This window comes from Ursus arctos, unplaced genomic scaffold (assembly GCF_023065955.2).
Source record: "Ursus arctos isolate Adak ecotype North America unplaced genomic scaffold, UrsArc2.0 scaffold_7, whole genome shotgun sequence".
NCBI classification, from domain to species: Eukaryota; Metazoa; Chordata; class Mammalia; order Carnivora; family Ursidae; genus Ursus; species Ursus arctos.
The window spans coordinates 15,632,795-15,657,550 of record NW_026623089.1 but is presented as its reverse complement, the minus strand read 5'-3'; the positions used below and the strand labels follow the sequence as shown (position 1 = coordinate 15,657,550).

Genomic DNA, 24,756 nt, shown 5'->3' with positions numbered 1-24,756 from the left:
CATGAGGTAGATTCTGTCATCCTGGGTTACAGATGAAGAAACTAGGGTCAGAATGGTTGCCACATGGCCAAAGTCATATAAGCAGCATGTGGAGTCCCCAGGTTGAGCCCGGGTCATTTCATTCCAGAACTCTGCCTCCCACCACAGTGCCACACCGTGGTCTCCATCTCTGTGCTGTTTCTGTCCTGCACATTCTATCGTAACATGCTGCATACAGCAGCTGCCCTAATTGAGGGTGTATGTTCTCTTCCTCATGATCCCCATGACTATACTTCAGCTTGTCCCCAGACAAAGACCCAGAAGACTCTCCCTCACTCCCTCTGCCCAGCTCACAAAATCTCCCCTGACAACTTTGACTTCCTTCCCAGTATGTCTGCTCTGCTATCCCACAACCTGGTACCAGCACTCATTCATCCTTCCCCCGTGTTTCCTCTGGCTGCTCTGTTCTCCCACCCCTCTGTAACCTCCCGAGGCCAGGGATGGTGTGATAGGTTTTTTAGTACCTCAAAGCACCTGGTATGGAAGCCTGAAAATGGTAGGCAATCAAAAGGACCCTCTGACTTATTTTAATTCCAATCAGTTAGTCTTATACATATGATGAAAGAGAAGTTGTATAATGCACAGCTTCTAAAATGTATTACCTCTCCCAGGCTCTGCCTCTCCTGTTTGTCATCATAGCCCGAACTGTAGAAAGGCTCATAGGTAATAAGATCTGGACGTTCAATATCATAAATTGCCTTGACCTTGGGAATAGCTGCTAAATCCTTATAATCCAGGATTTCATTGTCCACTTTTGCCTGGCAAAGTCAAACAGAAAACAAAATTACTTTTCAGTCTCATTTCTTTGGGGAACTATTGTTAGTACATTTCATGTCCTGCTCGAATGGTGAAAATCTTAAACAAAAGCCAAAACATTTTGTTTAGTTTTAAAACCAAAAGCATTTCGCTTTAGAAAGTTGCCTGTTTATACCATATATTAATCATGTTTTAAAAAAAAGTCATCAAAAGCTTAGGGAAAAGTCTGTGTAGAATAAACCAAGTAGAAAAGCCTGTAAACCTTCAGGATAATTACCCTAAATTTATTACAGAGATGGAAAAGCTCAAACAGATGGTCAAAAAAAAAAAAAATCCCCCCAGATGGCTAAAAACAAGAACTGCGTATTTGATAAACTAAATATTTAAATATCTTTGTGGCAGAATTTAAGAATACTTGGTATCAGCATTATGAAATGTATAATTAGTCCCCAGGTATCTATATCCAAGTTAGCCACATTTTTAAAGTCCTACATGGTATTACTGCATTTTACGGGTCATTGACCTTGATGGTCACATTTGTATATAAATTTAATCACCCGAAGGAAAACATGATTGAGAAGGCTGATCTTCGACAAGGAAAACTGGATCTCATAATAGAAACAGAAATCGTTTCGATTATTCCATTTTGGATTACCCATCCCACTATTACACGCTGCTACTTTACCTGTCCCGGAAGGGTCTTTTCCAGAAGTAAATACTTACATAGATAGTATGACCTGGGGAACCCGGGATGCTGGAGCCTGGTCTCGAATAGATGCTTTCAGAGGAAGTCCTGGTTGGCTGTAAAATGAACAGTGCCTTGTAAGATTTCAGACCATGGCTTCAGAATCAAGACTGGCCTGAGTCCCTAGCGTTTACCAAAAACCAAGCTGGTTAAAAAAAGATTTGTGACTTTTCTGAGTAAGGGAAAGTACAACCTAGCAAGAAAGGTAAAGGAGAACCAGCTGTGCAATCAGCCTGGAAAATGCATTTGGGGACTTTTCTTTTCACCTTCTCTTTCTCTTCCTCTCCAAGACCTTCTGGCTCGGCCTTCATGCACATTTCCCTCCACCTCTGTGGCCACAGCCCCAGCCCCCATCTCCAGCTCCGCTCAACTGGACTCTGGCAATGACCTTGCCTCATGGTTTCCTGCCTCCATTCTTGCCCTCTTCAAATCCACTTGGTACCCAGTGACAGAGAGATTTTTTTTTTAAAGATTTTATTTATTTTTTTGAGAGAGAGAGAGAGAGAGAGCATGAGTGGGTGGAGGAACAGAGGGAGAGGAACAAGCACGCTGCACTGAGCGTGGAGCGGCACTCAAGGCTCGATCCCAGGACCCTGAGATCATGACCTGAACCAAAATCAAGAGTCAGACCCCTAACCAACTGAGCCACCCACCCAGACAACCCCAAAGAGAATTTGGTCACTACCTGCTTTTGGCTTCAGTGACCACTTAAAATCACAACTTCCAGCGCCTCAGGGCTTTGATCTGGCTCTCCTCTCCCATCCTCTCACTTACTTCCCAATCACTCATGGAACGTGGCGCACGTCTCTGCTTCAGGCTTCTTATCCTCCCTGTTCCCTCTGCCTGAAATGCACTGATCCTTGATTTTACTTGATTTTTTTTTCCTCCTTCAGTCTTGGCTTTAAATGTCACCACCTCAAAGAAGCCCTCCCTGATCTTTGATATCCAGAATGGTTACCCTTATTTTCTCTCAGTGTCATTCTTAGTTTTCCTTCATGAATAAAATTTGTAATTCTATGTGTATTGGGTTTTTTTGTTTTGTTTTGTTTTTGGCATCCTATCTCCCTCACTAACTTTAGTTACCATCTCTGCCCTCACAGAATTTATTTTTTCACCACTTGTGCACACCCACTGTTTTGCACAGGTACACAGAAGTCATAAACAATATTTGCTGAGGGAATGAGCTAGGATTTATTATTCGTAAACACTCAGTTTGTGGATACCTGGCTCGTGTTAATTACATGACGTGAGCCTAACCACACAGAGTCACTGAAGTAAGGTTAGCGGTCAGCTGCTAGGAAAGATAAAAGAAACTGGACTTTATAATACTTGCTTAGAGGACCCTGAGAGTGAGGGGTGGTGATAGCAGTGGGAGGGTTAATTGCTTCCCGCTCTGCCTGGCACATTCTGGAAAATTCTGCCAAGAAAACCAAAGGCCTAGTCTTGAAAGACTTGCTCCGCTCTGTACAGATATTTCCCGGAGAGGAAAATGTGTAGTTCTAGGTGAGGAATTGGATCTTTCCTCTTTGGAACTGTTTCTACATATACGGCACCTTGACAGTGACTATAACGGAGCCAAAAACCTCCTAAAAATCAGGATGTTGCATCACTATGTCATTCACGTCTGAAATCCTGACAGCAAACCCACCTGGCCAGTCCAAGTCAGACAGCGATTAGAGAGATTAGACTCGCTCTAACAGAGAATTCACTGGAGGGCCGTGGTGTATCGTTCTCGTGTCTTTGAGATACCAGGGGGAGGGGGCTGGAGAAGTCACACTGTGCACAGCAGAGGGGTGGCAGGCTCGTGGCTACTGGTCCCCCTTCCCCAACACCTGCCACATACAAGTACTTTCCTCCTAGACTTAAATTCTCCAATCACATATGTATCCCGATATGAGAAAATGCTCAATTCTGAGTCTACTGGGAAAGGAAGGATTCACATAATAACTACTCCCCAAGTCTAATTCCTTGAGCTGTTTCCCAGTCAAAATAGAGAAGCGACACAACCACGGTGTGGTCCTCCTTTAAAAAGGGAAGCGACCCCTAAGAAGTGGAGTCAATACGCCTCTCTGTGGGTAACGACTAACTGCAGGTGGTCCTTCAGCCTCAAGAGGCCAGGAGAGAAAATGCGCCAACCCAGTATCAAGACGAACCCTGGCAAGTTACACCGCAAGAGTGTGAGGGGCAGCCAACGTCGGTCGTCCGCCTGCCCCGTGGCCGGCTCCGAGTGGAGCAGCTCCCGGGCTTGATCTCACTTTCGTCCCCTCAATGACCCTTTCAGCTGGGTTATCATCACCCGTCTTACAGACGAGGAAGAAGGGTGCCGGCTGTCAGCCACACAAGCACTCGCGTCAGGATGCGAAGTCAGACACCCTGGAGCTGCAGCCCAGGCTCTTAGCCCTGCTCTAAAATCTCCCCCATAGCGTAAGGTACACGTGACCATCTCTCTCTCGTCAACATGGCGATGGGGCAGATGAGGTGAAAACAGAAGAAAACATTTGAGATCAACTAGCAGGAAAGAGTGTTCAAAGCTCCAGGAGAAGCCTGCGTGGCTCCGTGGTGGGGTGCGGTCCGAGAGGGGGTGCAGGACAGGCAGACGTCTTCAGGTGCGGACGTTGCTATGACGAAGCCCTGTTTTCATTACAGGCAGCTAGGACATCGTGTGAAGAGCCAGAGAACACGCCGAGCCCTGGGGTCTCTCCCCTGTCACTCATCCTATTTTTGCCCGATACGGTCTGGGATACTTTCCGCCTTGCCTGTAATGATGCAGCTGCGGATGGCTTTGAGGTATTCTGGTCCCTCGTGTGCTGCGCATGCGGATCGGAACGTAGCTGGAGAGCCACGGGAACACGTGCCCGGGACCGGGTCTGTCATGCTCTCTTCCAGGAATGAGGAACTCCATGGAAGGAAAAGGTCCCTGGGCTGAACCAGCCTGTTTCCATTCAGGCCCCCTCTACCCTCCTTCTTCACCACACAGGAGGATCTGTGAGTCCCACAGGCTCGCTCCGAAGCTTCCAGTTTGGCTCACGCACAGCACAGCTACGGCAGAGCTAAGGGCGCTAACAGTTATCCGACGATCCGAGATCTTGTCAAGTCCCATTTCGTTCTTCAAGGTTTTCAGATCTGAACCACCTCCATTTTGCATACACCTGCCCCAGGTTCTCTGATTCCAGAATAAATATTTTGGATTTTTATAGTCAGACTGTGTTCAAAGTCACATCAGCTGGTCACCAAATCCGACGATGCTCTGGCTCTCGCGGAGAGATCAGTCCGCCGGGAGCATCTGCAGACCATTCAGCTGGGAAATGCTCAAGATGTCTCTCAGAGACTCAGAAATTGCTCTTTGTTGCACTGCATTTACTGTTCCTTGCTTTTGCTTCGTGCTGGTCTCCTAACCTTACTTAAAATCTACTTCCGTAGGCATCTTGCTTATGGGTTGAGTTACATCCTTGCTTATTTCTTACAATGGCCCTTCTTTGTTCTGTGTTCCTGTCTAAAATGAAACAGTGGGATAACACACAACTCTGTGTCGTATAATAGAGGGGGGGGTTAGAAGGCCAGATTTGGAGTCAAGTGATTTAGTTCAAATCCTAGTTCTCCTAGTTGCGTGACGTTCTATGAGCTTTTCTTTTTCTCTCTTGCTGTCTCTCTCCCTTTTTTGAGTTTCAACTTCTCATTTCTAGAATGGAGCAGAGGGCACTGACACCTAGTTCATAGGGACAAAGAAAACAACACCGATAAGGCTTCAAGCACCTTGCCTCGCACAGGGTGCCTACCCATTTGCAGCATTTTTCCAGACGCTGGACCTTAGACTGGCTTTCTTCGTCTGTTAATCTCACAGAGTGAAGGAGGGCACTGCCTCTGTTTTGCTCTTCACGGCAGAGGAGTCCTTTCAGACGCAAGCTCCCTGGACGAGACGTCCTTAGAATTCTCTACAGCTACCGCACTGGCATGCCTTCCCAGCAGACCTCAGATACGTGAAGTCATTTATCACAGCCCATGGGGCAGCAGTCAGATTGCCTAATGCCCTTCCCCTTTTCGAGAGCCCTGTGAAGTGACTCTGTATCCGCCCGAGACGGTGACTTCCTGCTTAGGTCCCGGCTTTGCTAGTCTATGCCCTTCCCACGTGGGATGGCAAAGACCCTGCACAGGCCTGACTCACTGCCGAAACGGCTCCTGGGGCGCTGCCTCCTCCCCCCGCTCAAGCTCGAACACCACGCACAGATGGCTTGCTTTTCTGCCACAGTCCCAGCGGCTCCGGAAGTGTGTGTGCTCACCCTGTGGAGGTCAGAGGTCCCTTCTTCACGAAGATAATAAGATTACTTCTTAAAACTCAACTATTAGTTTGGGTATTTTACTCTCAAGTATTTGGAATTTTACATTTCAATTCGAAATATCTAGGATTTTAAAAACATGGAATTCTAAATGAACAAGTTTACTATTAAAAGAAATCCTTTTATTCTTCTGGCTGCATCCGCCCCATTAATAAATAACTTGCTGAGGGTTTCTGATGGCCAAGATGCTTCAAGAGGCACACAGCCGTCGTCCAATACAGCAGCTCAAATCCACTCCAGCTGAAACTCACTTAACCTGAAAAGCAACAACTTAACTGCCATGCTTTCCGTCTTTCAAATCCCACTGACTTTCTTCTTTACCATGAACTTAACTCTAGTGTCACCTTGCTGGGCTAGAACAATGTTTTACAGACGATTCACATCTGATCGTTATATGCAATTATTTAACCTACATTACGGTTTCAACCCATTCTGATATCCAACTTAACAACACTGCCCCAGTAATTACTAATTCAGTTCAATAACCCAATGGGTCAGCAGCCTTTGTGAGCCTCTATGAGAGTTAGGATGAACAAAATTACTCTCTTGCTTATACAGTTGACCCTTGTACAATGCCAAGGTGAGAAACATTGACCCGCTGTGCAGTAGAAAATCCACACGTAACTTGTGACTCCCCCCAAAACTCAATTACCATTACCCTACAGTTGAACTGGAAGCCTTACTGATAACATAAATAGTTGAATAACACATATTTTGTATGTTGTATGTATCACATAATATTCTTATAAGAAAGTGAGAGAAAAGAAATGTAATTAAGAAATTCTAAGGAAGAAAAATAGATTTATAGTACTGCAGTGTATTTATGAGAAAAAAGTATATGAGTGGACCCACACAATTCAAATTGTTCAAGGGTCAGTTGTATTATAAATGAAGATAAGTTCTAATATTTATCCTCAAAGGTATGCCCACTTCTGTTCTACAGAGAAAGGAACCAGGATCTGTTATTAGAAGCAGATGCAATTTACTTATTTTCCTTTAAGCCCCTTTCCCTCATGCCTTATGGAAAAACCCAACTTGAAAGCACAGTTGGAAAATTCAGTTCTATTTTTTAGTGCCATCTTTGGCCAAAAAACAAAAACAAAACAAAACAAAACAAAAAACCCGGCAGGGCAACCCCAACCCTAACCCTAACCCTAGGGCAAGGGTGGAGAAGGCACAGTAGATACAGAAAGAATTACAGACTGGCTGTGATCTCTCAAAGTATTTTGCTAATACAATTAGGCAAAGAGTTTAAACCTTATTTTGGCAACAGGAGGAAAGGAGCTTCACGAAGAACCTTCTATTGCACGTGGTTGTCCTCGCTCACTCCCTCATCCAGGGATCCATGTGACCTACATTTATTTCCCCAGCACATGTTCATATACCCACTTCTGATTTCAAAAAGGTTTTTTATTTCTCTCAAAAAAAAAAAAAAATCAACAAGGAGAAGTCTCACCGAAGACGAGTAGTTCGTTTCAAGAAGAAAGAGAAAAAATGACATTTGATCACGTACGGTAGTTGCTTGAAAATACACATCTCTTTGTTTTCTGCATGAGATCTTTGGAAAGCCCTCTAACTACCTTACAGCTGAGTCTTCCTCTACGCCTTGACTTGGTCCATCTGTCCTCCCATCCAGAAGGCACAGTCACAAAGTGAGAATTACACTGAAGACATCTTTTCATGCTTCCCCACAGCGCTCATCCTTCTTCAGATACTGACCATTAAAACACTTACCAGAGCTCTGCCTGGTGAATAAGCAGAGAAATCACGTTTTCCATTTACTTTCACTATGGGCCACTGGGCACATGGGGTCCCTTCTTGGCCGGGATTGCCGGAGAGCACTCTGCTGCCCCCACCCTCCCCCCTTTCAGCAGGAGCAGGGGTGCGACAACTACCCATCTAATCTGCATTCCTCCAAAGCCATGCTCTAAGAAGGGAGAGAACTACAGGCAACTGGCAACCAGATGGGAAAAAGCTGATGAACCCCTAGGGGACAACTACCCACATAAGGTGATCGACACCTTATAGGAAAGTGCTGCTGAGACTGACAGTACCTGCCTTGGGTTTTTGTTGAAGTTCACTAGACAAGGTGGTGATAATAGCTGCAGAAGAAGGAAGACTTTTAAAATCTGCATACATTGCACGTTCACTGCTAAGTCAAGAAAGGGTGAAATTAACTCCTTAGGAGTTTTATGTTTCAGAGGAAGCAGGAGGGGCTCATGGGCACACTGTCCCTTCTCTGGAGAGTTTCACAAATGTCATCAGCCTTTACTCTGGCCAAAAGCCTCAATGTCTTTCCAGTATAAATCTTAACCCCTATACATCCTGATGAATGATAAAAACACACCAAAAAGAAAAAAGTATTCAAAAAAGTGAAAGCCTAGAATAAAGCGGTATGTATTGTAGTGATGTTAATAAAACAATAATCAACATTATCTCCTTGTTCGAGACATACACAAAGCCTCTAGTCAGCTCTTTAAAAATATACACACGGTATATGTTTGGTATATTATAGGTTTGCAAACACATACGTTATTACGGTGACTGTTAGTTTCAAAAGAAAAAAAAATCTCATGCCCATTTTGTATGGCTGCCCATTCATGCTTTTAGCCTCCAAAGGCACATCAGAGAAGCTCCTTTTTAGAACACAGCAAATGACCCACTGTGGATTGTAACAAACTTGGTCCTGGGAATATCATCTGCTTTGTCTATAATGAATCACAGCAGAAATTTCAAATGTTCAGTACTGAGTTTTACCTACAGGCAAAATTCACTATTCATATAAAACTTTTCCAAGCAAGTAAAACGGAATATGTTTTTCTTAGGTAATTCTACTTCATCATTTTCTTTTACCTGTATCTCAGCCTGAGGAAAAAAGGAGCAAACTGCAGAATATAAATAAAAAAATGACTTTCCTCCTATCAGTTTCCTCCACGACAAAACCAGGGCTTACTTCTGGGGCACAGAGGGCTGAATGTCCCTGCGAGTACAGCTGGTTTGCCTAATAACTAAAAGGGTTTCATATTATCTGGTGAAATGAGCGGCTGATGTAAAGCATCTGAATGATCAACATATCTGTGTGACTTGAGAATTGCCTTGGCGTTTCCAGGCTTCTTAAAAGTTCCAGAGAGCGGTTCCTCAATGGCCAATGGGTGAAGGGAGACCTTGTCAAATGGCCTGTTTCTCTGCCAGGTCCCAAGCTGTTTACAACTTTCTGTGATGGAGCGGAGGTTGACTTCGTTGATATTTACGGCTGGATAATGGGAATCAGATGTCCCTTCTGAACCAGGATAGGAAGACAGTGTTATTAAAAACAGAGCTCTCTTTCCTTTTAAAGGAGAGGCTCTCCATCTTTTAAACTTAAGGGTCTGGACCAAACCAAAGAATCTCACACTTGATGACGGTGTTTTTGTTCAAGTCAGGAAAATGCATCAGTTGGCTATAGCCTCAGGCTAACAAAAGAGAATACTATTTGAGTTATAAAGTATACTTTCGGGAAAAGGACCCAAAAACTATCGAAAAAGCAACTTCTTGCCGAATAGAGGTCTGAATTCTGAGCAACACTCATTTGCAGTGGGGACCATCTTTGGCTGTTCCACTGGATTCGCCAGACTATAATTTCACTGCATGTGAAAACTCCACCACTGGAGCTGAAAGAGCTTTGGGACAGAATGAAGATCATAATGACAAATATAAGTTGGGAGTGTAACCCAGTATCTTGGGCCAACACAACGCACCCAAGGCCTGGAATCTGCAATTAAGTCTTGCCGCGGATGCCTGGGGAGCGCCGTGGGCTGACCTCATTCTATAGATGAAGAAACTTCGGGGGTTGATGTCTAAAAGGTTTCTTTCTGCTCTAAATGTATATACCTCCAACTCTCTTCCAAACCATTTAAAGAAAGAAGGTAAAGTTGTAATAAAAGTACACTCAGCAACTGTCCACAGCCTTGGCGCTGTCCTGGCCGGCACAGACAAAAGGTGCACGCACAGAGCCCAGACTACAGTGTCATGTTGTAATCTCGAATTGTGAGCAGAGCTAAAAAAGAATGGGTTTCCTCTGGGCCAAGATAGGACTGTGGAAAGTTATTATAATTTAACAGGTTTCAACTGATTCTCAGAGACTCCTGAAAAAGGTCAAGTCTGCGCCGGGAGCCCAATCTCCTGCTTCACTGCTCATCTGGAGAGCTGGCTGAGGCCTCTCCTGGCTTCTGGACAGTCCTACAGGTCATGCTGCTCTCTTTCTCAAACACATCAGACTTAGCCAGTATGCAGTGCTCCCCTCTGTCTTCCTAAGTTTCCCTGTGGTGTAGTGGAAAGAGCACGAGTCAGGGACTCAGAGACCTGGCTTCCAAGCTTCGCTCCTCCACTTACCGGTGGGCTAGCTCTGGGGAAATTACTTAACTGTGATGGATCTCAGTCTCTCCACCTGTAAAATGGGGGCAAGGACAACTACCTCACGGGATTCTTAGGGAGGGCACATGAGAGTATATTTCAATCCCCTGGCCTCTGCAAAGTAGTGCCTGGCTCTCATTTCCTTTCTCACTATTGCTTTCTTGAGCCGAACCACTCCCTCCCCAAGCACTGTGTCCCCTGGCTCCATGCTGCGGCTCTTCTGCTCACCAACCCCACCCCTTTCTCGTCATCTCCACGTGTGCTCATCTCAATGGACCTCCACAGTTCAACTCAAAGGCCACTTTCCCCGGGAAGTGCCCCGAGATCCTTTCTCTCATCCAACGTTCCCGGAGCTATGTGATACGTTTCTACACCACTTTATAATTATTTCTCTATTATTTATCTGTCTTCCCTGCTGGTCTAGGTCTAGAGTATCCAGCCTAGCACTCACTATAGCTGGGTGCCTGGCAAATACTTGTTCAATGAACCAACGTGTAAATACAGGACCAAAAGGGGAGCTTCTAATGTGCTCGCTTGAATGAAGGTAACACTTTAGCCAGTACTATACATGGAAACAATACCCAGAAAAGAAAACAGCCAGAATCAGAAGGTGAGACGCACTCTGTGGGGTGAGAAAAAGCGTCTGCCTCTGCAGGAGCCAGAGAAGTTATGTGGGAAAAGCAGCATGAGGAGGATAAGCGACAGAAGCCTGGGGCCAGGACGGACAGCGGCTCGAAGCCTCAGCCTAGACACAGCGCCAACCTGCAGAGACGGAGACCGGCCTGTGCGTCGAATCAGACTTTTGGGATAAAAGAAATCGGATGAAGAACGATGCGTGTTTGGCAGCTGCCATAAAACATGAAAAAAGGGAAGAATGAACAAAGAAATATTCTCAATTTAGAAACACTATACAACAAAACAAAACAAAACCTTTGGGAAAATGAATTTGATAGTAACTGTCAATGGTCATCGCTTTATATAAAGTTGGTGTGTGTGTGTGTGTGCGTGTGTTTGAGCGCCCACATGTAGAAGCATATTTACTGGTATTCAAGTTACAGTTTATTTACCTACATTCTAACCCCCCATGATTCCCTTCCACTTATTTCGGCTTAGACATTTTTATATATGAAGAGTAAGAAGCCAGGGAAGCCAGTGAGAGATGTCCTTAAGAATCTATCATCACAAATGGTCTGTGAGTTCTTAAATACCAAGACTGTGGATTACTCGGTGGGGTTGCAGAAAGATTCTTAAAACATTTTCATTTTGCTATGGTAACTGCACTGATGTGATATCCCGTGAAAGGCTTGGAAGTCTTGGCTTTAGGTCTATGATCTGTAGACACACCCTTAAGAGAGCATAACGTTTATTCCCTTATTCAAAAATCGATTCCCCTTTAAGCCCCACCAACGTCAGCACATACCACACTCAGGACACACTGGAACCTCTTCCCCTCCGGAGTGCTCCACCCTACGCACTACTGGGCTTCCCAAAGGTGAGCAAGCTGAGGGCTGGCCTGACCTCCCAAGTGGTTGAATGTTGGCTTTAGGAGAAAAGTTCTGGAATTTTCTGGAAAACTTTACTAAAGGAAGAAAAGCTAACAGCTCTTCTTGGCCAGAAAGAGTACAAGTATTTCACTGGTTGCTTTCACAAGCTTTTCCAGAGAGTTCTATCAAGATGCAATCAAGAGTGGTTTTTTTTCTTTCTTTTTTAAATACCATTTTAGTCACACTATCTGCAAACTCAAGCAATCCTTACAGAGAAAAGACATACATTTCATGCAGTCTGGTCTCATTAGCATTCTTCTCCTCATCTCCTAAAAAACTTCATCAGGGATGAAGTGAACACAATTATTCAAAACACTGAAAGCAACACTGTAGAGATACTATAAGCCACTAGCTACTTGGGTGGTTTCTGGGCAGCATCCCCAAGCTATGCTATGAATTTTACATTCTTATGATAAAATGACAATAACTACTATCTCTAAGGCTCGAGGATTTTATAAAGATAGTTCATTTCCAAAGCACCCATAGTTCCTCCAAAATCTCACATGCTGGTGCCCAACGCGGGTGACTGTTCCAGTGTGCACCTGCCTGGTGGCTGGGCCTTGAGGGCTATACACACATGCTCAAGGTGAAGCTGTTATGCTGAAATAGAGACCAAAACCATCCTGAAATTGGTGGACAAATTACTTTTTTTGTTTTTAGTCCATTATTCTGAGAATAAGGTTTTTTTTTTTCCTTTTCCATAAAAGTATGATGCCAATGGGGTTACAGTGCACAACTGCTCACACCTACTAATGGCCGTTTAAGAAGCTCTCATACCACACTCTACAGTTTGGCTTCCAACATAAATTCAGGCCATTCTTTTCCCTGAGATGCCAAGTGGAACACATTAAAACTATAGTTTTTCCAAGCGTACCACTAAGTCAGCCAAACCGAGAGACTATGGACTGGGATCCAGAATGATTATTGCTCAGAAAATATTTCACAGTCCAACGGAAAAACTAAGGACATCTGAAGAGGATACAGATAATGGTACTTATAAGCGTGTACAGCTCTTTGCTTCGGAAATACATAAAACAGAGTCATCTGGAGGTGTTGTCAGGGTTGAATAACACCAGGAGAAGGTTTTAGAAGTGAGAGGTGAAGAGGGTCTATCCTTTTGCCTGAGTGCTTAGTGTTCAAGGACAGTTACTGAAACATTTTGATGTTAGCTAAGAGTTAAGTGACCAGGACGCTTAGTCACAGTGACACTTCTGGGCTCATCATTGTTTCCCCCAAAGGTTTTATCTGACAAACCATCAGCTTCTGGAGACAGAGGCTACTCGGTGAATTCAAATTTAAAAGGTCAGTAAAATGTACCATGGATGTAGAGTTTGGATGGGGTGGTACATTATAGACTAAGTACAAAAAAGTCTGGTGAGGTCACCAGATGTTGGACCTAGAACTTGATGAATCATTTTTTCCCATCTGTATGTTTTGACTGTTCCCTTGTATGCTTTCCTATGAACCTGACTAGTAAGGCAAGGCTTACTTTCTCCAACACAAGCATTGGGAACAAAAACCACAATCAGTTTAACATTAGAGGGAGGGGAACCTTCCGCCCTGACCAAATGGTCTTACAACTCGATCTGCTCTTAAGAATAAAAAAAGCCATGAAAAAGTCATTTCCCTCAAACTCCAGCCCCGAGAATTAGTGGCGATGACACAGGCGGCCAGCAAATGCACCTGGCATCACAGCTGTAATTGTTTCCTTACCCGCAGCTTTTCCTCGGTCTTGGTAGATTGCTTACAGTCGGGATGCCAAACGGTGGAACCTGGAAAGACATGATACCCGCAAAGAGTTAAAGGAAATGGAAAGAAGCCATAGTCCTATTAGGCAGAACTTCTGAGAACAGATCATACCCTTCTCTATCAGAGGGGAGTTTTAGAGCCCTGGGCCCAAGTAAATTATGACAACTCTAACCTCCAGGTGAGTTTTCCTCATCCAGTCTGAGCTTGCTCTAGTAAAGTCATAATTATAGACCACAGAGACCACTAACGGGCACAAGAGCGTTATGACGCAAGAGATGTTTAGTTCTTGATTGAGTGCTGTTGCTGTTGTTTGGGACCATATTATTATCCTTTAAAAGTCATGTCTGTGTGCTTACTACAAGCTGTATTTAATTTAAATAGAAGCCATAAACCATGTTTGTAGAACATCAAAATAACCAAGCAATACAGATGAGGGAAATAGAGTCAAACCAGACAGTCTGTATCCAGAAGCAAAACTCACTGAACTTTTTGTTGATCCAATTACACACAGTCATCCACAAAGATATGGAAAATCAAGCCAACTAGCAGAAAGGCTGAAAGTTATGCTACAAATGCAGAAGTTTCCTTTAACGTTTAACCTTTTACTTAACAACAACAACAAAGTCTCCACTCTCAAATGAGTGAAATAACTAAAGTGTCACTTTCTGTCCCTGAGTCAATGCCTCACCTTCTCTGAGTATGAAGCCCTTCCCTGGAATGGTGTCCGCTTCACAGAACTAAGCAAAACACTTATATCCCATAGAAAGCTCTTGTAAGAATCCAAACCCGCTGATACGATTTTGCATGCCTAGATCTATATGCCATTTACACAGCTGTGGGTAAAACCTGTACGTAAGTCCTATATTCACGCAAGGATACATTCAAATGCGGTTACAGGCAGAAGAGCTGAAGGAACACTGGATAAGACTTGAGCAAATAAAGTTAGTAAGTTGGAAGCAGCGAGTAAATGATATAAATTTAGTAAGTCTCGGTATGAGTATCAGACTTTCCCACACATCACTGTTCAATCTTTACCTCTTTAAGCAACCATCTGTGTGTACTTGAAAAGTCACCAAATTAAAGTAACTCTTGAATTATTTTATACCACTGAGCTAAAATAGCTAAAAAAGTATTCATGACAAGGATAATACCTTTTATATCAGAATACTTTAATCCCTATTTAACAATCATTCCTATCTTGCTTAACCCAGAGCCAAAAACAATAAAAAAGGAAAATGAAAAACAAACCAGACAGATATTAGCGTTTACTCTGAGGCTACAAAGTGCAGGAAATCCTCTTAAGAGCCAAGGGTCGGGGGGCGGGGGTGTCCCGGGGCAGCATTCACTGTGAAGGTTCTATTGAGTGGGAGCCCTTGGCCAAAGCCCTGGGTTTGCAGACAGTGTCACACTGTTCTCCAGAGGTCAGACACACAAGGAATGTGGCTCGGGGAGAATATCAGATGCTGAGGAAGATGAACTACTCATTCTTCAAGGATGTGTCAAGAAGGCAGGCAAAGCGCCGAAGCCCAGCTCCAGAAGACATCTACAACAATCCCTGGAATTCTGAGTATAGCCCATCCTAACGGGGAGTTGTTTATTTGTAGTATGACTGTGCTGTTATTTGCGCACAGCTTGAAATGACTCTCTATTCCGGTTCCAGAACCATGTGAACGTGCAGAGTTGCCCCCAGAGCCTTTGAGTCTCAGTTCCTAGCAGACACCGGGTCGAGACGCACTCTTGTGTCTTTGTTTTTGAGTGCTATGATCGACACACTAAAATCTAAAACAAAGCCTGGAGACCAACTAGAGAATAAATCTGCTCCATGCTGAAAATGCAAAGTGACACCTGCCTATGGCTACGCAGATTCACAGCCTGCCCTTGGAGAAATGTCATATCAAGTCCACATGAGACCATAGGTTTGGGAGCCTGTCACTTGCCTTTATTGGGCCCTTTAAAATTCAGTGGCTTTTTTCATCAGAATTTTCCAGAGTGATCATTAAAACTAAGGGATATTTGGGTTGTCAATTTCTCACATAGCTAGCATTTTTCGGAGGAGAGTAGATAAGGCTTTGCTTTAATGTTCAAGAATCATTTCTGTAGATTTTCTTCGTTATATAAAAACAAAACAGGGAGCAAAGAAAACCATTCATTAAAAATACACGTAGTGTTAAGTGCAGAGAGACAAAGAAATGAATGCGAAGGCAGATGAGACCTGGTAATTACCAAACTGAACGAGCACGAGCTCTCACGGTTCTCGCTAATTTTACTGATAAGCCCTTGTCGATTTAATGACTCTTTCTCCAGCTAAAAATAGTAAAATGTTTGTGCAGATGGTGCTGTTTGACTGGAAGAGAATCCTCCCCTAAGCTTCTCGCTGAGAAATTTCAGCATTTTAGGGGAAATAAAAACTAGTCATGGTTGTACACTGGGAAAATTTCTCAAAATGATTTTTAATTAGAAAAAAATCTGGGGGCGCCTGGGTGGCTCAGTCAGTTAAGGATCCAACTCTTGATTTCGGCTTAGGTCATAACCTCAGCATTGTGAGATCAAGCCCCAAGTTGGGCATCAAGCCTGCTTAAGATTCTCTCCTTCTGCCCCCACCCCCCAAATCTGATGGCCCTCTGGTAATGAGTACTTCTTTGCCACCACAAACTTCTCCATTTCTCTTTCAGGGACTCTGGGTATGTTCTCTCTTACTCTCTCGCTGTCTCTCTTTCTTTCAATATGAGAGCTATATCATCTTAACGGGATGAAATACATCTATGCTGCAATTCAACGAATACGAGGTTTTCTTCTTCCTGAAAGCCTGCATAAGAGCAGGCTGGAGGCATCAAAAAATCCTTCTCGCAGGATAGTGAAAGGAGCAAAGTAGCATCTAGAAATGCTTTTTCTCTTTTGTCTTGTTTCCCAAACCTCCTGGGGAAGGTTGGGAGGAGATGATGCTGATTTTCACCTCCATAGCACCAAAGATCAGGTCCTATTCGTTCATTCCAGAAGCAACACACTTTGTTAAACAGACCTAGGGGGCTCACTGCCAGCATGTCCACTGCTTGGCTGATTAATACTAACTGATGAGGTAACTTTTGGCCACGTTCATTTTGGATCTGGGGAGCCTTGACGCTAATGAAATGCCTCCTTCTCTGAAAACAAACAAACAAAGCCAGGTTTTCTTTACCCAGGCAGGAAGACCTTATTGAATTCCTGAGTCCACCTTACCTTGAAGATACATTTCCTCTCCTTCTGTGAACATCTGGTTGCATCTGCTGCATCGTGCACAGCTGGGGTGGTAATGTTTGTCACCCGCCTGCAAGAGAAGAGGTAGGGACTATTTAGTTCACACCTCGTCACAGCTCCCAGCCTCTTCTCTGGACTCGGGGATTTGGAGGCAAAGAGAAACAGCTGAGGCAGGAAAAATAATTGTCCAGGTGACCTAACGTCCTATACCAACAGCCCTGGAAGCGGAAGCTGACCCCATTAGAACTGGAAGGGGCTCAAAGACCAGATCCTGATGCCTGGATGATGGAGCTGCCTTGCTTCTCGGGGTTTCTGGCATTCATCTCTCTCTTGGCGTGGTCGCTCTTGGATGGTTGCCAGTTACACAACATGTGCCTGAGATGAGTCCACTCCATCTCCAAAACACCACACCCCCAAAACACTAACATCCAAATTGATGTGAGACTCATACTGGTTTGTTCTAAAACAATAAAAACCAGGTTCTTGCTTTCTTAGCTAAACTGTCTAAAAATAATAAAATCTATCTAGCTTACATCAAGCTGGGAAAAACCATAGTAAAGGACATCATCCACAGCTTTCAAATTAAGAGGACCCCAAATTCTCTTCTATGTTGCTTATACCAGTCTTTTGCCCAAGTCTTATATTAAGTGTTTTCTGAAGAAGGCATTTTATTGAAGTGGCCTTGCATTATTCATGAGCATTTCACATTCCTAAATAGGACAGATGCCATCACAGCAGGTGCTGACTTTCCCAAAGCAAAATGTCACTGGACACAGGGACAATTCTCTAGACAGGTGCCAAGCCACATTAGAGTCATGCTCCAAATGCATGCCTGACAAAATAAAATCTTTCATTTATAGCTTATCAAAAAATCTTCACCACCTGAAAATTATCAAATATGCTCTGCAACAAAACCATTTTATCAACCAAGTGTGAAGTATGTCTTTCGCATGAACCATGTGCAAGGCAGTACTGAGAGCCCAGAGTTAGAAGTAGCTGCCCCCCTGTGCTTGCATGAAATCTCAAGAGGAAATCAGAGGTCGGGTAGTGATTCCTTTCTCACACCCTCCAGTAGAAAGTACAAAAGCCACTTAGCAACCACAGTGTGAGATGGTGGTTGGTTACTCAAGACAATCAAGTGGAAGAAAATTGAAGTTATTTCAAAATAGAAGCCAGGAATGAAATCTGTTCAATGGGTGCCAATCAGAAAATTCTAGAAGTGGTGCTCTTGTTTTGGTTCACACACTATTATTTATTTATTTTTTTTCCCAGGGGGATGAAGGAAGCATAAGAAATGTTACACAAAGTAGCTCCTTCCCTTCGGCCAGCCAGGGTCAAATGTGAGTGAAAGGAGAAAGAAGTCAGAGTTCCAGACCACTCTAGTTCAGCTGGGATGCTAATGATGAGAGTTCCCAGCCAGTTAGGCCAACCTCTGGATTCTCGAGGAAAATGTAAGTGAAAGAATTAAGGCATCTTGACTGGAAGTCTGTGTAGTCTACTGTGAAAAGCACACTCCTCAGTAAACTGGAAGCAGGAAGGTAGATCTTCAAACTGAAACACTATCTGTCCTATCTAGTGAGGCAACATTAGGTGCATTCTCAACAAAGACGGCACCAAGACAATGACTTACACTCGCACCAAAGTCTTTCTACATTGTTTTAGTCCTAGCCAGTGTGATAAGGCAAGAAGAAATAAACATGCAGGTCACTACTGAAAGAGTTCAAATAGCTAGATAAAAGAGAAACATATAAAACGCCATAGCTTTCCTACTGACTAGCAATACAAATTCAGTCAGTATAATGGGAAAACAGGACTCTGTTTCTAGTAGCAACAAACAAACCCTTCAATGCAAGATCTACATAAAACTATTGGATTTAACTGATGGACATAAAAGGCTAACAGGCATATAATACTTTTGGATGAGAAAACTAAATATTTAAAGATGTCAATTTATCTAAAATGAACCTATTAATGCAATGCATTCCAATCACCATACTCATAGGGATTTCGTCTATAGACCTTGACGACCTGATTCTGTAAGTTCACAGGGAAGAAAAAAATGCACGAAAATACAGACATTTTTTGAAAAACAGAGCATCAATGAAGGGGGATTTTCCCTTCCGGACATAAAAAGTTATTCTAAGGCTCAAATAATTAAAGTGCTTCAATACTGGTACAGGAATAGAAAATAAACTGGTGAAACAGGTAACTCGGAAAAGCCAGTTGCACAGTTATACACAAGAGAATTTAGTCTATGATAAACGCGGCATTTCCAAAGAGTTGCAAAATGTATTATTCCACTAATGGCAAGAACAATGGATATTCCACACAGAGAAATGTAAAGCTAGATTCTTAATTCATAACCTACAAAAAAAGAATTCTAGAGAGTTATAGAGCTAAATATAGAAATAAAAATGTAGAAATATTAGAAGGATATATAGGTGATAATTTAGTATACTTGGGGTAGGAATGCTTTCCTAAGCAAGGCAAAATCTAGAAATATTAAAGACTGGTAATGACTGCGCACACACATAGAAATGTCTAGATGTAAAACTGTTAAAGGAAGAGTAACACAGAAAAAATACTTGCCATGCATGTCACACAAAGATGATTATCCGGAACACATAAAAAGTATCTCTAGTAAAAAGTAAGTGGCAATATGGGCAAAAAGCAATTTCCAGAGGTCATGCGGACGACCCAACAAATAAAGAACTAGCTCAACTCCACCAGGAATCGGGGAAACACAATTTAGAAAAAAAAATTTTTTTTTTCTTCACCAAACTGGCAAAGAGAAAGAGAAGACTCATGTGAGGAAAAAGGCATTCGCACACACTGTTGGTGAGCAAAATTCTTTTTGGAAGGCAGCTTTGACAATATTTATACAAATTTAATATGCACATACTCTGATGCCTGATTCCATTGCTAAGAAGCTATCCTACAGAAACTCTCATACCTGTGCTGAGTATATGTATTAAGGATCTTCAACGTTATTTATAACAGCAAAGAACAAAACAACAGAAAGCAACCTAAATAACCTAAATGAGAAAGTAGTTAAATAAAATATTGAATCATATGTAGCCATTAAAAGAATGAAATAAACTTACATGGAAAGAGTTCAAACTAACGCTGCCAAGAGAAACAATCATGCAGAAAAACGCCTATAATGTAGTCACATAAAGTACTAGCTCAAAGTGTGGAGACACTGGGGTAGGTCTGACTGGATTCAAATCCAGTTTCAGCACCATGTGGTCTTGTGAAGGGGGCAGTCTCTCTAACATAAGCACTCCGCTGCTATAATTATCTCACAGTGATGTGATTAGGATGAATGATCATACGATATTTTGACAACGGGGTGGCACACTAGTACATATAATAATAACGGTAATAATAATAATAACAGAAACAACAATTAACAGTAACCCTCTGAACAGAGGTGGTCCCTGGGCCATTCACAAAGAGAAGGCTTGTCAGTGCAGGTTGGGATGCTGGTAAAAGGCCCCCTCAGTGCCCGTTCTTTCCCAAGGACAGGCACAGGAGAGTAATAACTGTGTGACATGAACTGTCATACAAGGTGGATGGAAGATACGCCAAGGCCCCAAGCAGCAGGGCTGTGGTCTAGAAACCATTAGCAAAAACAGTGCTAAGAAACAATACCATCATAACCCACGGCCATCGGTCTTGACCCATACGCTCGCTCATCTCACAGTGTCGAACACGTCAACTAACTCAGGGAGCTAGAATCAGAGGCCATTTCGCAGCCATTCAAAAGTCTGTTTTTGTAGCAGTGCGGGCCCGGGGGACCACACGGTCGGCGCTCAAGGACAAGAGAGCCTCTGCTTTGCATGTGAGAGCCACCTCCTCTCTTTCATTTCTTCATACGCTGGTACCCATGACGGTTCACAGTCAAGCCCTATGCACAGGGCCAGGAAAAGGGATCAGAGCTGAACACAGACATGGGCTCATATGCAAACTACCCCCCAACATGGACATAGCTGAATCAAAATCATCCACACTGCAGTCATTTATAGAAGGAAAAGTATTTCAGATCATGAGCAAAATGGAAGACTAGTGCCTACATAATAGACGATAAACATACAATTCATTGTGGAGAGAGGTTACTGATTACAGACTTTTAAAGCACAGTGTGGGCTTTGCTGTGACAGGTGACTTCATAAGTGACGGTGACTAGGAGGTACCTGGCCCCAAGCCACGCCCTGCCACCCCAGCTGTGCCTGGGCCCGTGGGACCAGATGCACCGCTGGGGTTCCCCAGAGCTCCGCAATTGCTATTCTCCACCCAGCTTTCTACCCTGCTATGTAAAAAAATTACAACCTATTTTCTTCTTTTTCACGTATTCAAAATGCACACGTTAGAAGTCTACATTCTGGCTAGCATTAAACTCTATGGAAAGTAAACAATTTGCTTATTTAGCTGAGTTTTATAGAGCACCTGCCTACACATTCAAAGTGCAAAAAATTGCTTGCCTTTAATAGTGCTGATTATGTCAGACTCTTGGTAATTATTACTATTTGGTTAATGTCTAAATTGGAGTAGGAACTTCAGCATACAGACTAGAATACCATCTGGAGTAATACCATTTACTATAAGGCAGGATTTAGTTTAACACACCAATTTTTTTTGTGTGTGTAAAATCCACCGTCTAGCAGAGCAGATAATTCTGAACTCCTTGTGGATGAGGGGGTCCCCTGGGAAAGGACTACCATAGTTGTAATCAAGAGACTGGGTGCCATTCCTTAATGTGTTACCCATGAGACCTCAACGATGCCACTACTTAACCTCTCCAAGCCCCCAGGCCCCCATCTGTAAAAAGCAAAGGGCTGGATTAGACAATTTCAAGTCCCATTCAGCTGTAAAATTCTATGATTCTGTGTGAAATCCCATACCTCTACAAGTTCACACAGCAGTGTTAACTGAAAAGCAATTCCTTTCCAGAGAAAGGAAATTCCTGATGGCAGGGAATGGGGTTTAAGCAACGAGTCTACAGTGTCTTACACCCAGGGGGATTTCTGGATGCCCTGAGCCCTGTGCCGACTCTAACAGCCCACTGGGAGTAGCAAAAGAGAACTGTAATTACAGAACCCATCCCTGGACAGATAATCTGTTTGCCTGATAATCTGCTTAGCTCCTGGATGACCCACTGTGCTTTTCAGTTTTTCTTTACCCTCTTTTTCCTGCCCTACTCCTAACATGAGCCCAGGAAATGTGGAAGACAGCCCTTGAGATGAGCCTTCAGACACTTAAAACTACTGTCCTACCTGCTTCGAAAAAAAAGACTCGCAGATTCTTATCAGAGAAGGTCATGATCTATAAACAACTGGACAAAAACCTTAGAGGAAAAGAAAATATCAAGACTCCAAACTCAGGCAAACCTGTTGTGATCTGAGTTTCTCAGCAGATGAGGACAAAAGGGAAAACGGGCCACTAAAAGTCTCACTGTGTGAAAAAATGGCCACATATAATTGTCACTAGAGAGACAAGGTTTCCTGTTCTAAATTAATAACCGTTACTGTAGGCTAAACGTCCATAGGGTCTGGCTCTGTGCCAGGCATTGTATCAAGACTTTACGTGTCTGGCCTCACAACATTCCTATGATGTAGGTGCTGTTTTACAGTCTTAGACTGAAACAAAGAAACTAACACTCAAAGTGGACAATTTACTTAGAGACCCCAGTGCTTCCAAAAAGTAGAGCCAGGCCTACCCTCTAAAAGCACCAAAACAATTCTCATAGACAGACCTTGGCTCTGGAATGGAAAATTATCTCCCACACTAATTTTGCTGCTGATTGACAATGTTCAAATAGTTCTTTCTCATATAGACCCTTGAGAAAAGCCAAGGGTATAACACTGAGAGAAAATTGAATGTAGTCATTTCTATACGAGGAAGTTAAATTCTCAAGGTTTAGGTTGCAGGTTTTTTGGGTTTTTTTTGTAAGTTCCAACTTGATTCAGAGATGATTTGCTCAGAATACCCAAAGGAATAAACAAATTGCTTTCCTGTCCCCAAGACTCTTGCAAACGCAGCTCTGGTTGATGGTGACTTTAGCTGAAGGACATGCAGACACTTGGAGATAAGTGTGTTGACCTAGATCAGGACTTTTCTAACGTTACTGAGCATAAGCAACACCCAAGATCCTTTCAAAAATGGGTTCAATGGCCTTAAGGTGGGGCCCAGAAATCAGCTTCTTTCTTTGTTTTATTATAAGCACCTAAATGAGTACACAAATCATCATAACTAGGGAAACACCAGTCTGGGTGGTCTCCAAACCCTAAACCTGAGAGTAGACGAGGAGGCCAAAGAGAGTAACAAGGACCTGTTGCTTACACGGCAGGTGCATGGGTAGGAAGGGAGAGGCAGAATCACGTAAGTTCCCTGTTTTACTCATGCAGAAAGGCAGTGTGGGGGCTGACTCAGCCTTCTTTATGTTTGCTGTTTTTTCCTTGAAGTGGGAGTGGTTTCCAATGAGACTGGACTGGCTTGATCTCCAAGTTGAACACTCACCTATTCCCGGAGAGTTTTATTTATTTTTTCTCTAATGCAGGATCCTGAACAGGCTGGATAATGAGGGTGTGCCTGGCCCAAAGTCTGTATCCTGGGCAAAGGTGAGTGAATCAGTTTGCCCAGGCAGCGTTCATGAAGCCCAGAGGGCTGTACACAAGTCTGTACAAAGCCAACCCACACAGATGAGAACATCCTTCAGCCAGACAGCCTTAACCACCCAACCCCAGCTGCAACCGCCGCTCCAAACATGTGTGCTGTGTCAGAGGGAGGGGCGGCAGCTCATCTTCCCCAGTGAAGAGGCACAAAATAGAGCAGAGAGAAATACACCACTGCCTTCCAATGATCTGGTTCCCTTTGACCAGCTGCTCGAAATATAAAAGAGCATCAACTCCCTTATATTTTTAAATAATATTTATTTATGAGATTGGGGGGGAGAGTTTTGGGGATGGGTAGAGGGAGAGGGAGAGAGAATCCTCAACTAGACTCCCCAGTGAGCAGGGAGCCCGATGCAGGACTCGATCCCAGGTCCCTGAGATATGACCTGAGCTGAAATCAAAAGTTGGCTGCTTAACGAACTGAGCCACCAAGGTGCCCCTCAACTCCCTTCTTTTAATGAGGGATAAGAAGGAAAAAAGTGGTAACATCCCAGTGTAAATGCATATTACATTTTTGCAGATGGTTACTGCTTTCTCATCTCCTTCCAAGGAATTAAGTGCAAAAACTTTAAAGCAGTCTTTACAACTTAATAGTGCAAAATAAATGTTATCTGTAAATGTGTGCATTCCTCCAGGACCTAAGCAGTCTCTTTAAATTGATCTATAAATTCAGTGCAATCTCTACCAAAATTCCAAGCTGGATTATTTGTAGGGATTGAAAAGCAGATCCTGAAACATATGTGGCAACACAAAGGACCTAGAAAAGTCAAAAAACTTTTTAAAATAGGATAAAGTCAGAGGACTTAAACTATCTGATTTCAAAAGTTTCTATAAAGCTAGAAGTTATCAAGACAGCATGGACTGGCATTGGGATAGACATATAGTTCAATGGAATAGAAGAGAGAATTCCAAAATAAACCTCCACATTCACGGTTAGTTGATTTTAAGTAAAGTGCCAAGGCAATTTGATAGGGAGGGGATAGTCTTTCCAACAAATGAGGATGGGACAGTTAGATATACAATCAAACCCCTACCTCACACCATAAATGAAAAATGAACTTAAAATGGATCATGGACCTAAATATAAAAGCTAAAACTATAAAACTTCTAGACAAGAACATCAAAGAAAATCTTTGTGATTTTGGTTTACTATTTCTTATTCTACAAAAACATAACTCATAAAAGAAAAAAATTGATAATTTGGCTGTCATCAAGATTAAAATTTTTTGGGGCACCTGGGTGGCGCAGTCGTTAAGCGTCTGCCTTCGGCTCAGGGCGTGATCCCGGCG

The 24,756-nt window shown here is 43.1% G+C and overlaps 1 protein-coding gene across 26 annotated transcripts in view; it reads right to left on the bottom strand.

The window, feature by feature from the left end:
• Window positions 1-24,756, bottom strand: part of ABLIM1 (actin binding LIM protein 1) — a 289,882-nt gene that overhangs the window by 41,109 nt on the left and 224,017 nt on the right. For 13 of the 26 annotated variants that reach the window (XR_008958000.1, XR_008957990.1, XR_008957991.1 and 10 more), the window contains exons 7-11: window positions 16,776-16,863; window positions 13,524-13,582; window positions 11,029-11,112; window positions 1,519-1,596; window positions 642-797 (exon numbers count right to left, since the gene is read on the bottom strand). Coding sequence is in view for 3 of the 26 variants with exons in the window: in XM_044382156.3 (XP_044238091.2) it covers window positions 642-797; window positions 1,519-1,596; window positions 11,029-11,112; window positions 13,524-13,582; window positions 16,776-16,863 (465 nt within the window). In the remaining 23 variants the exon portion in view is untranslated. The remainder of the gene's footprint in view (window positions 1-641; window positions 798-1,518; window positions 1,597-11,028; window positions 11,113-13,523; window positions 13,583-16,775; window positions 16,864-24,756) is intronic. The other 13 variants (XR_008958003.1, XR_008958006.1, XR_008958008.1 and 10 more) reach the window with 1 other exon arrangement.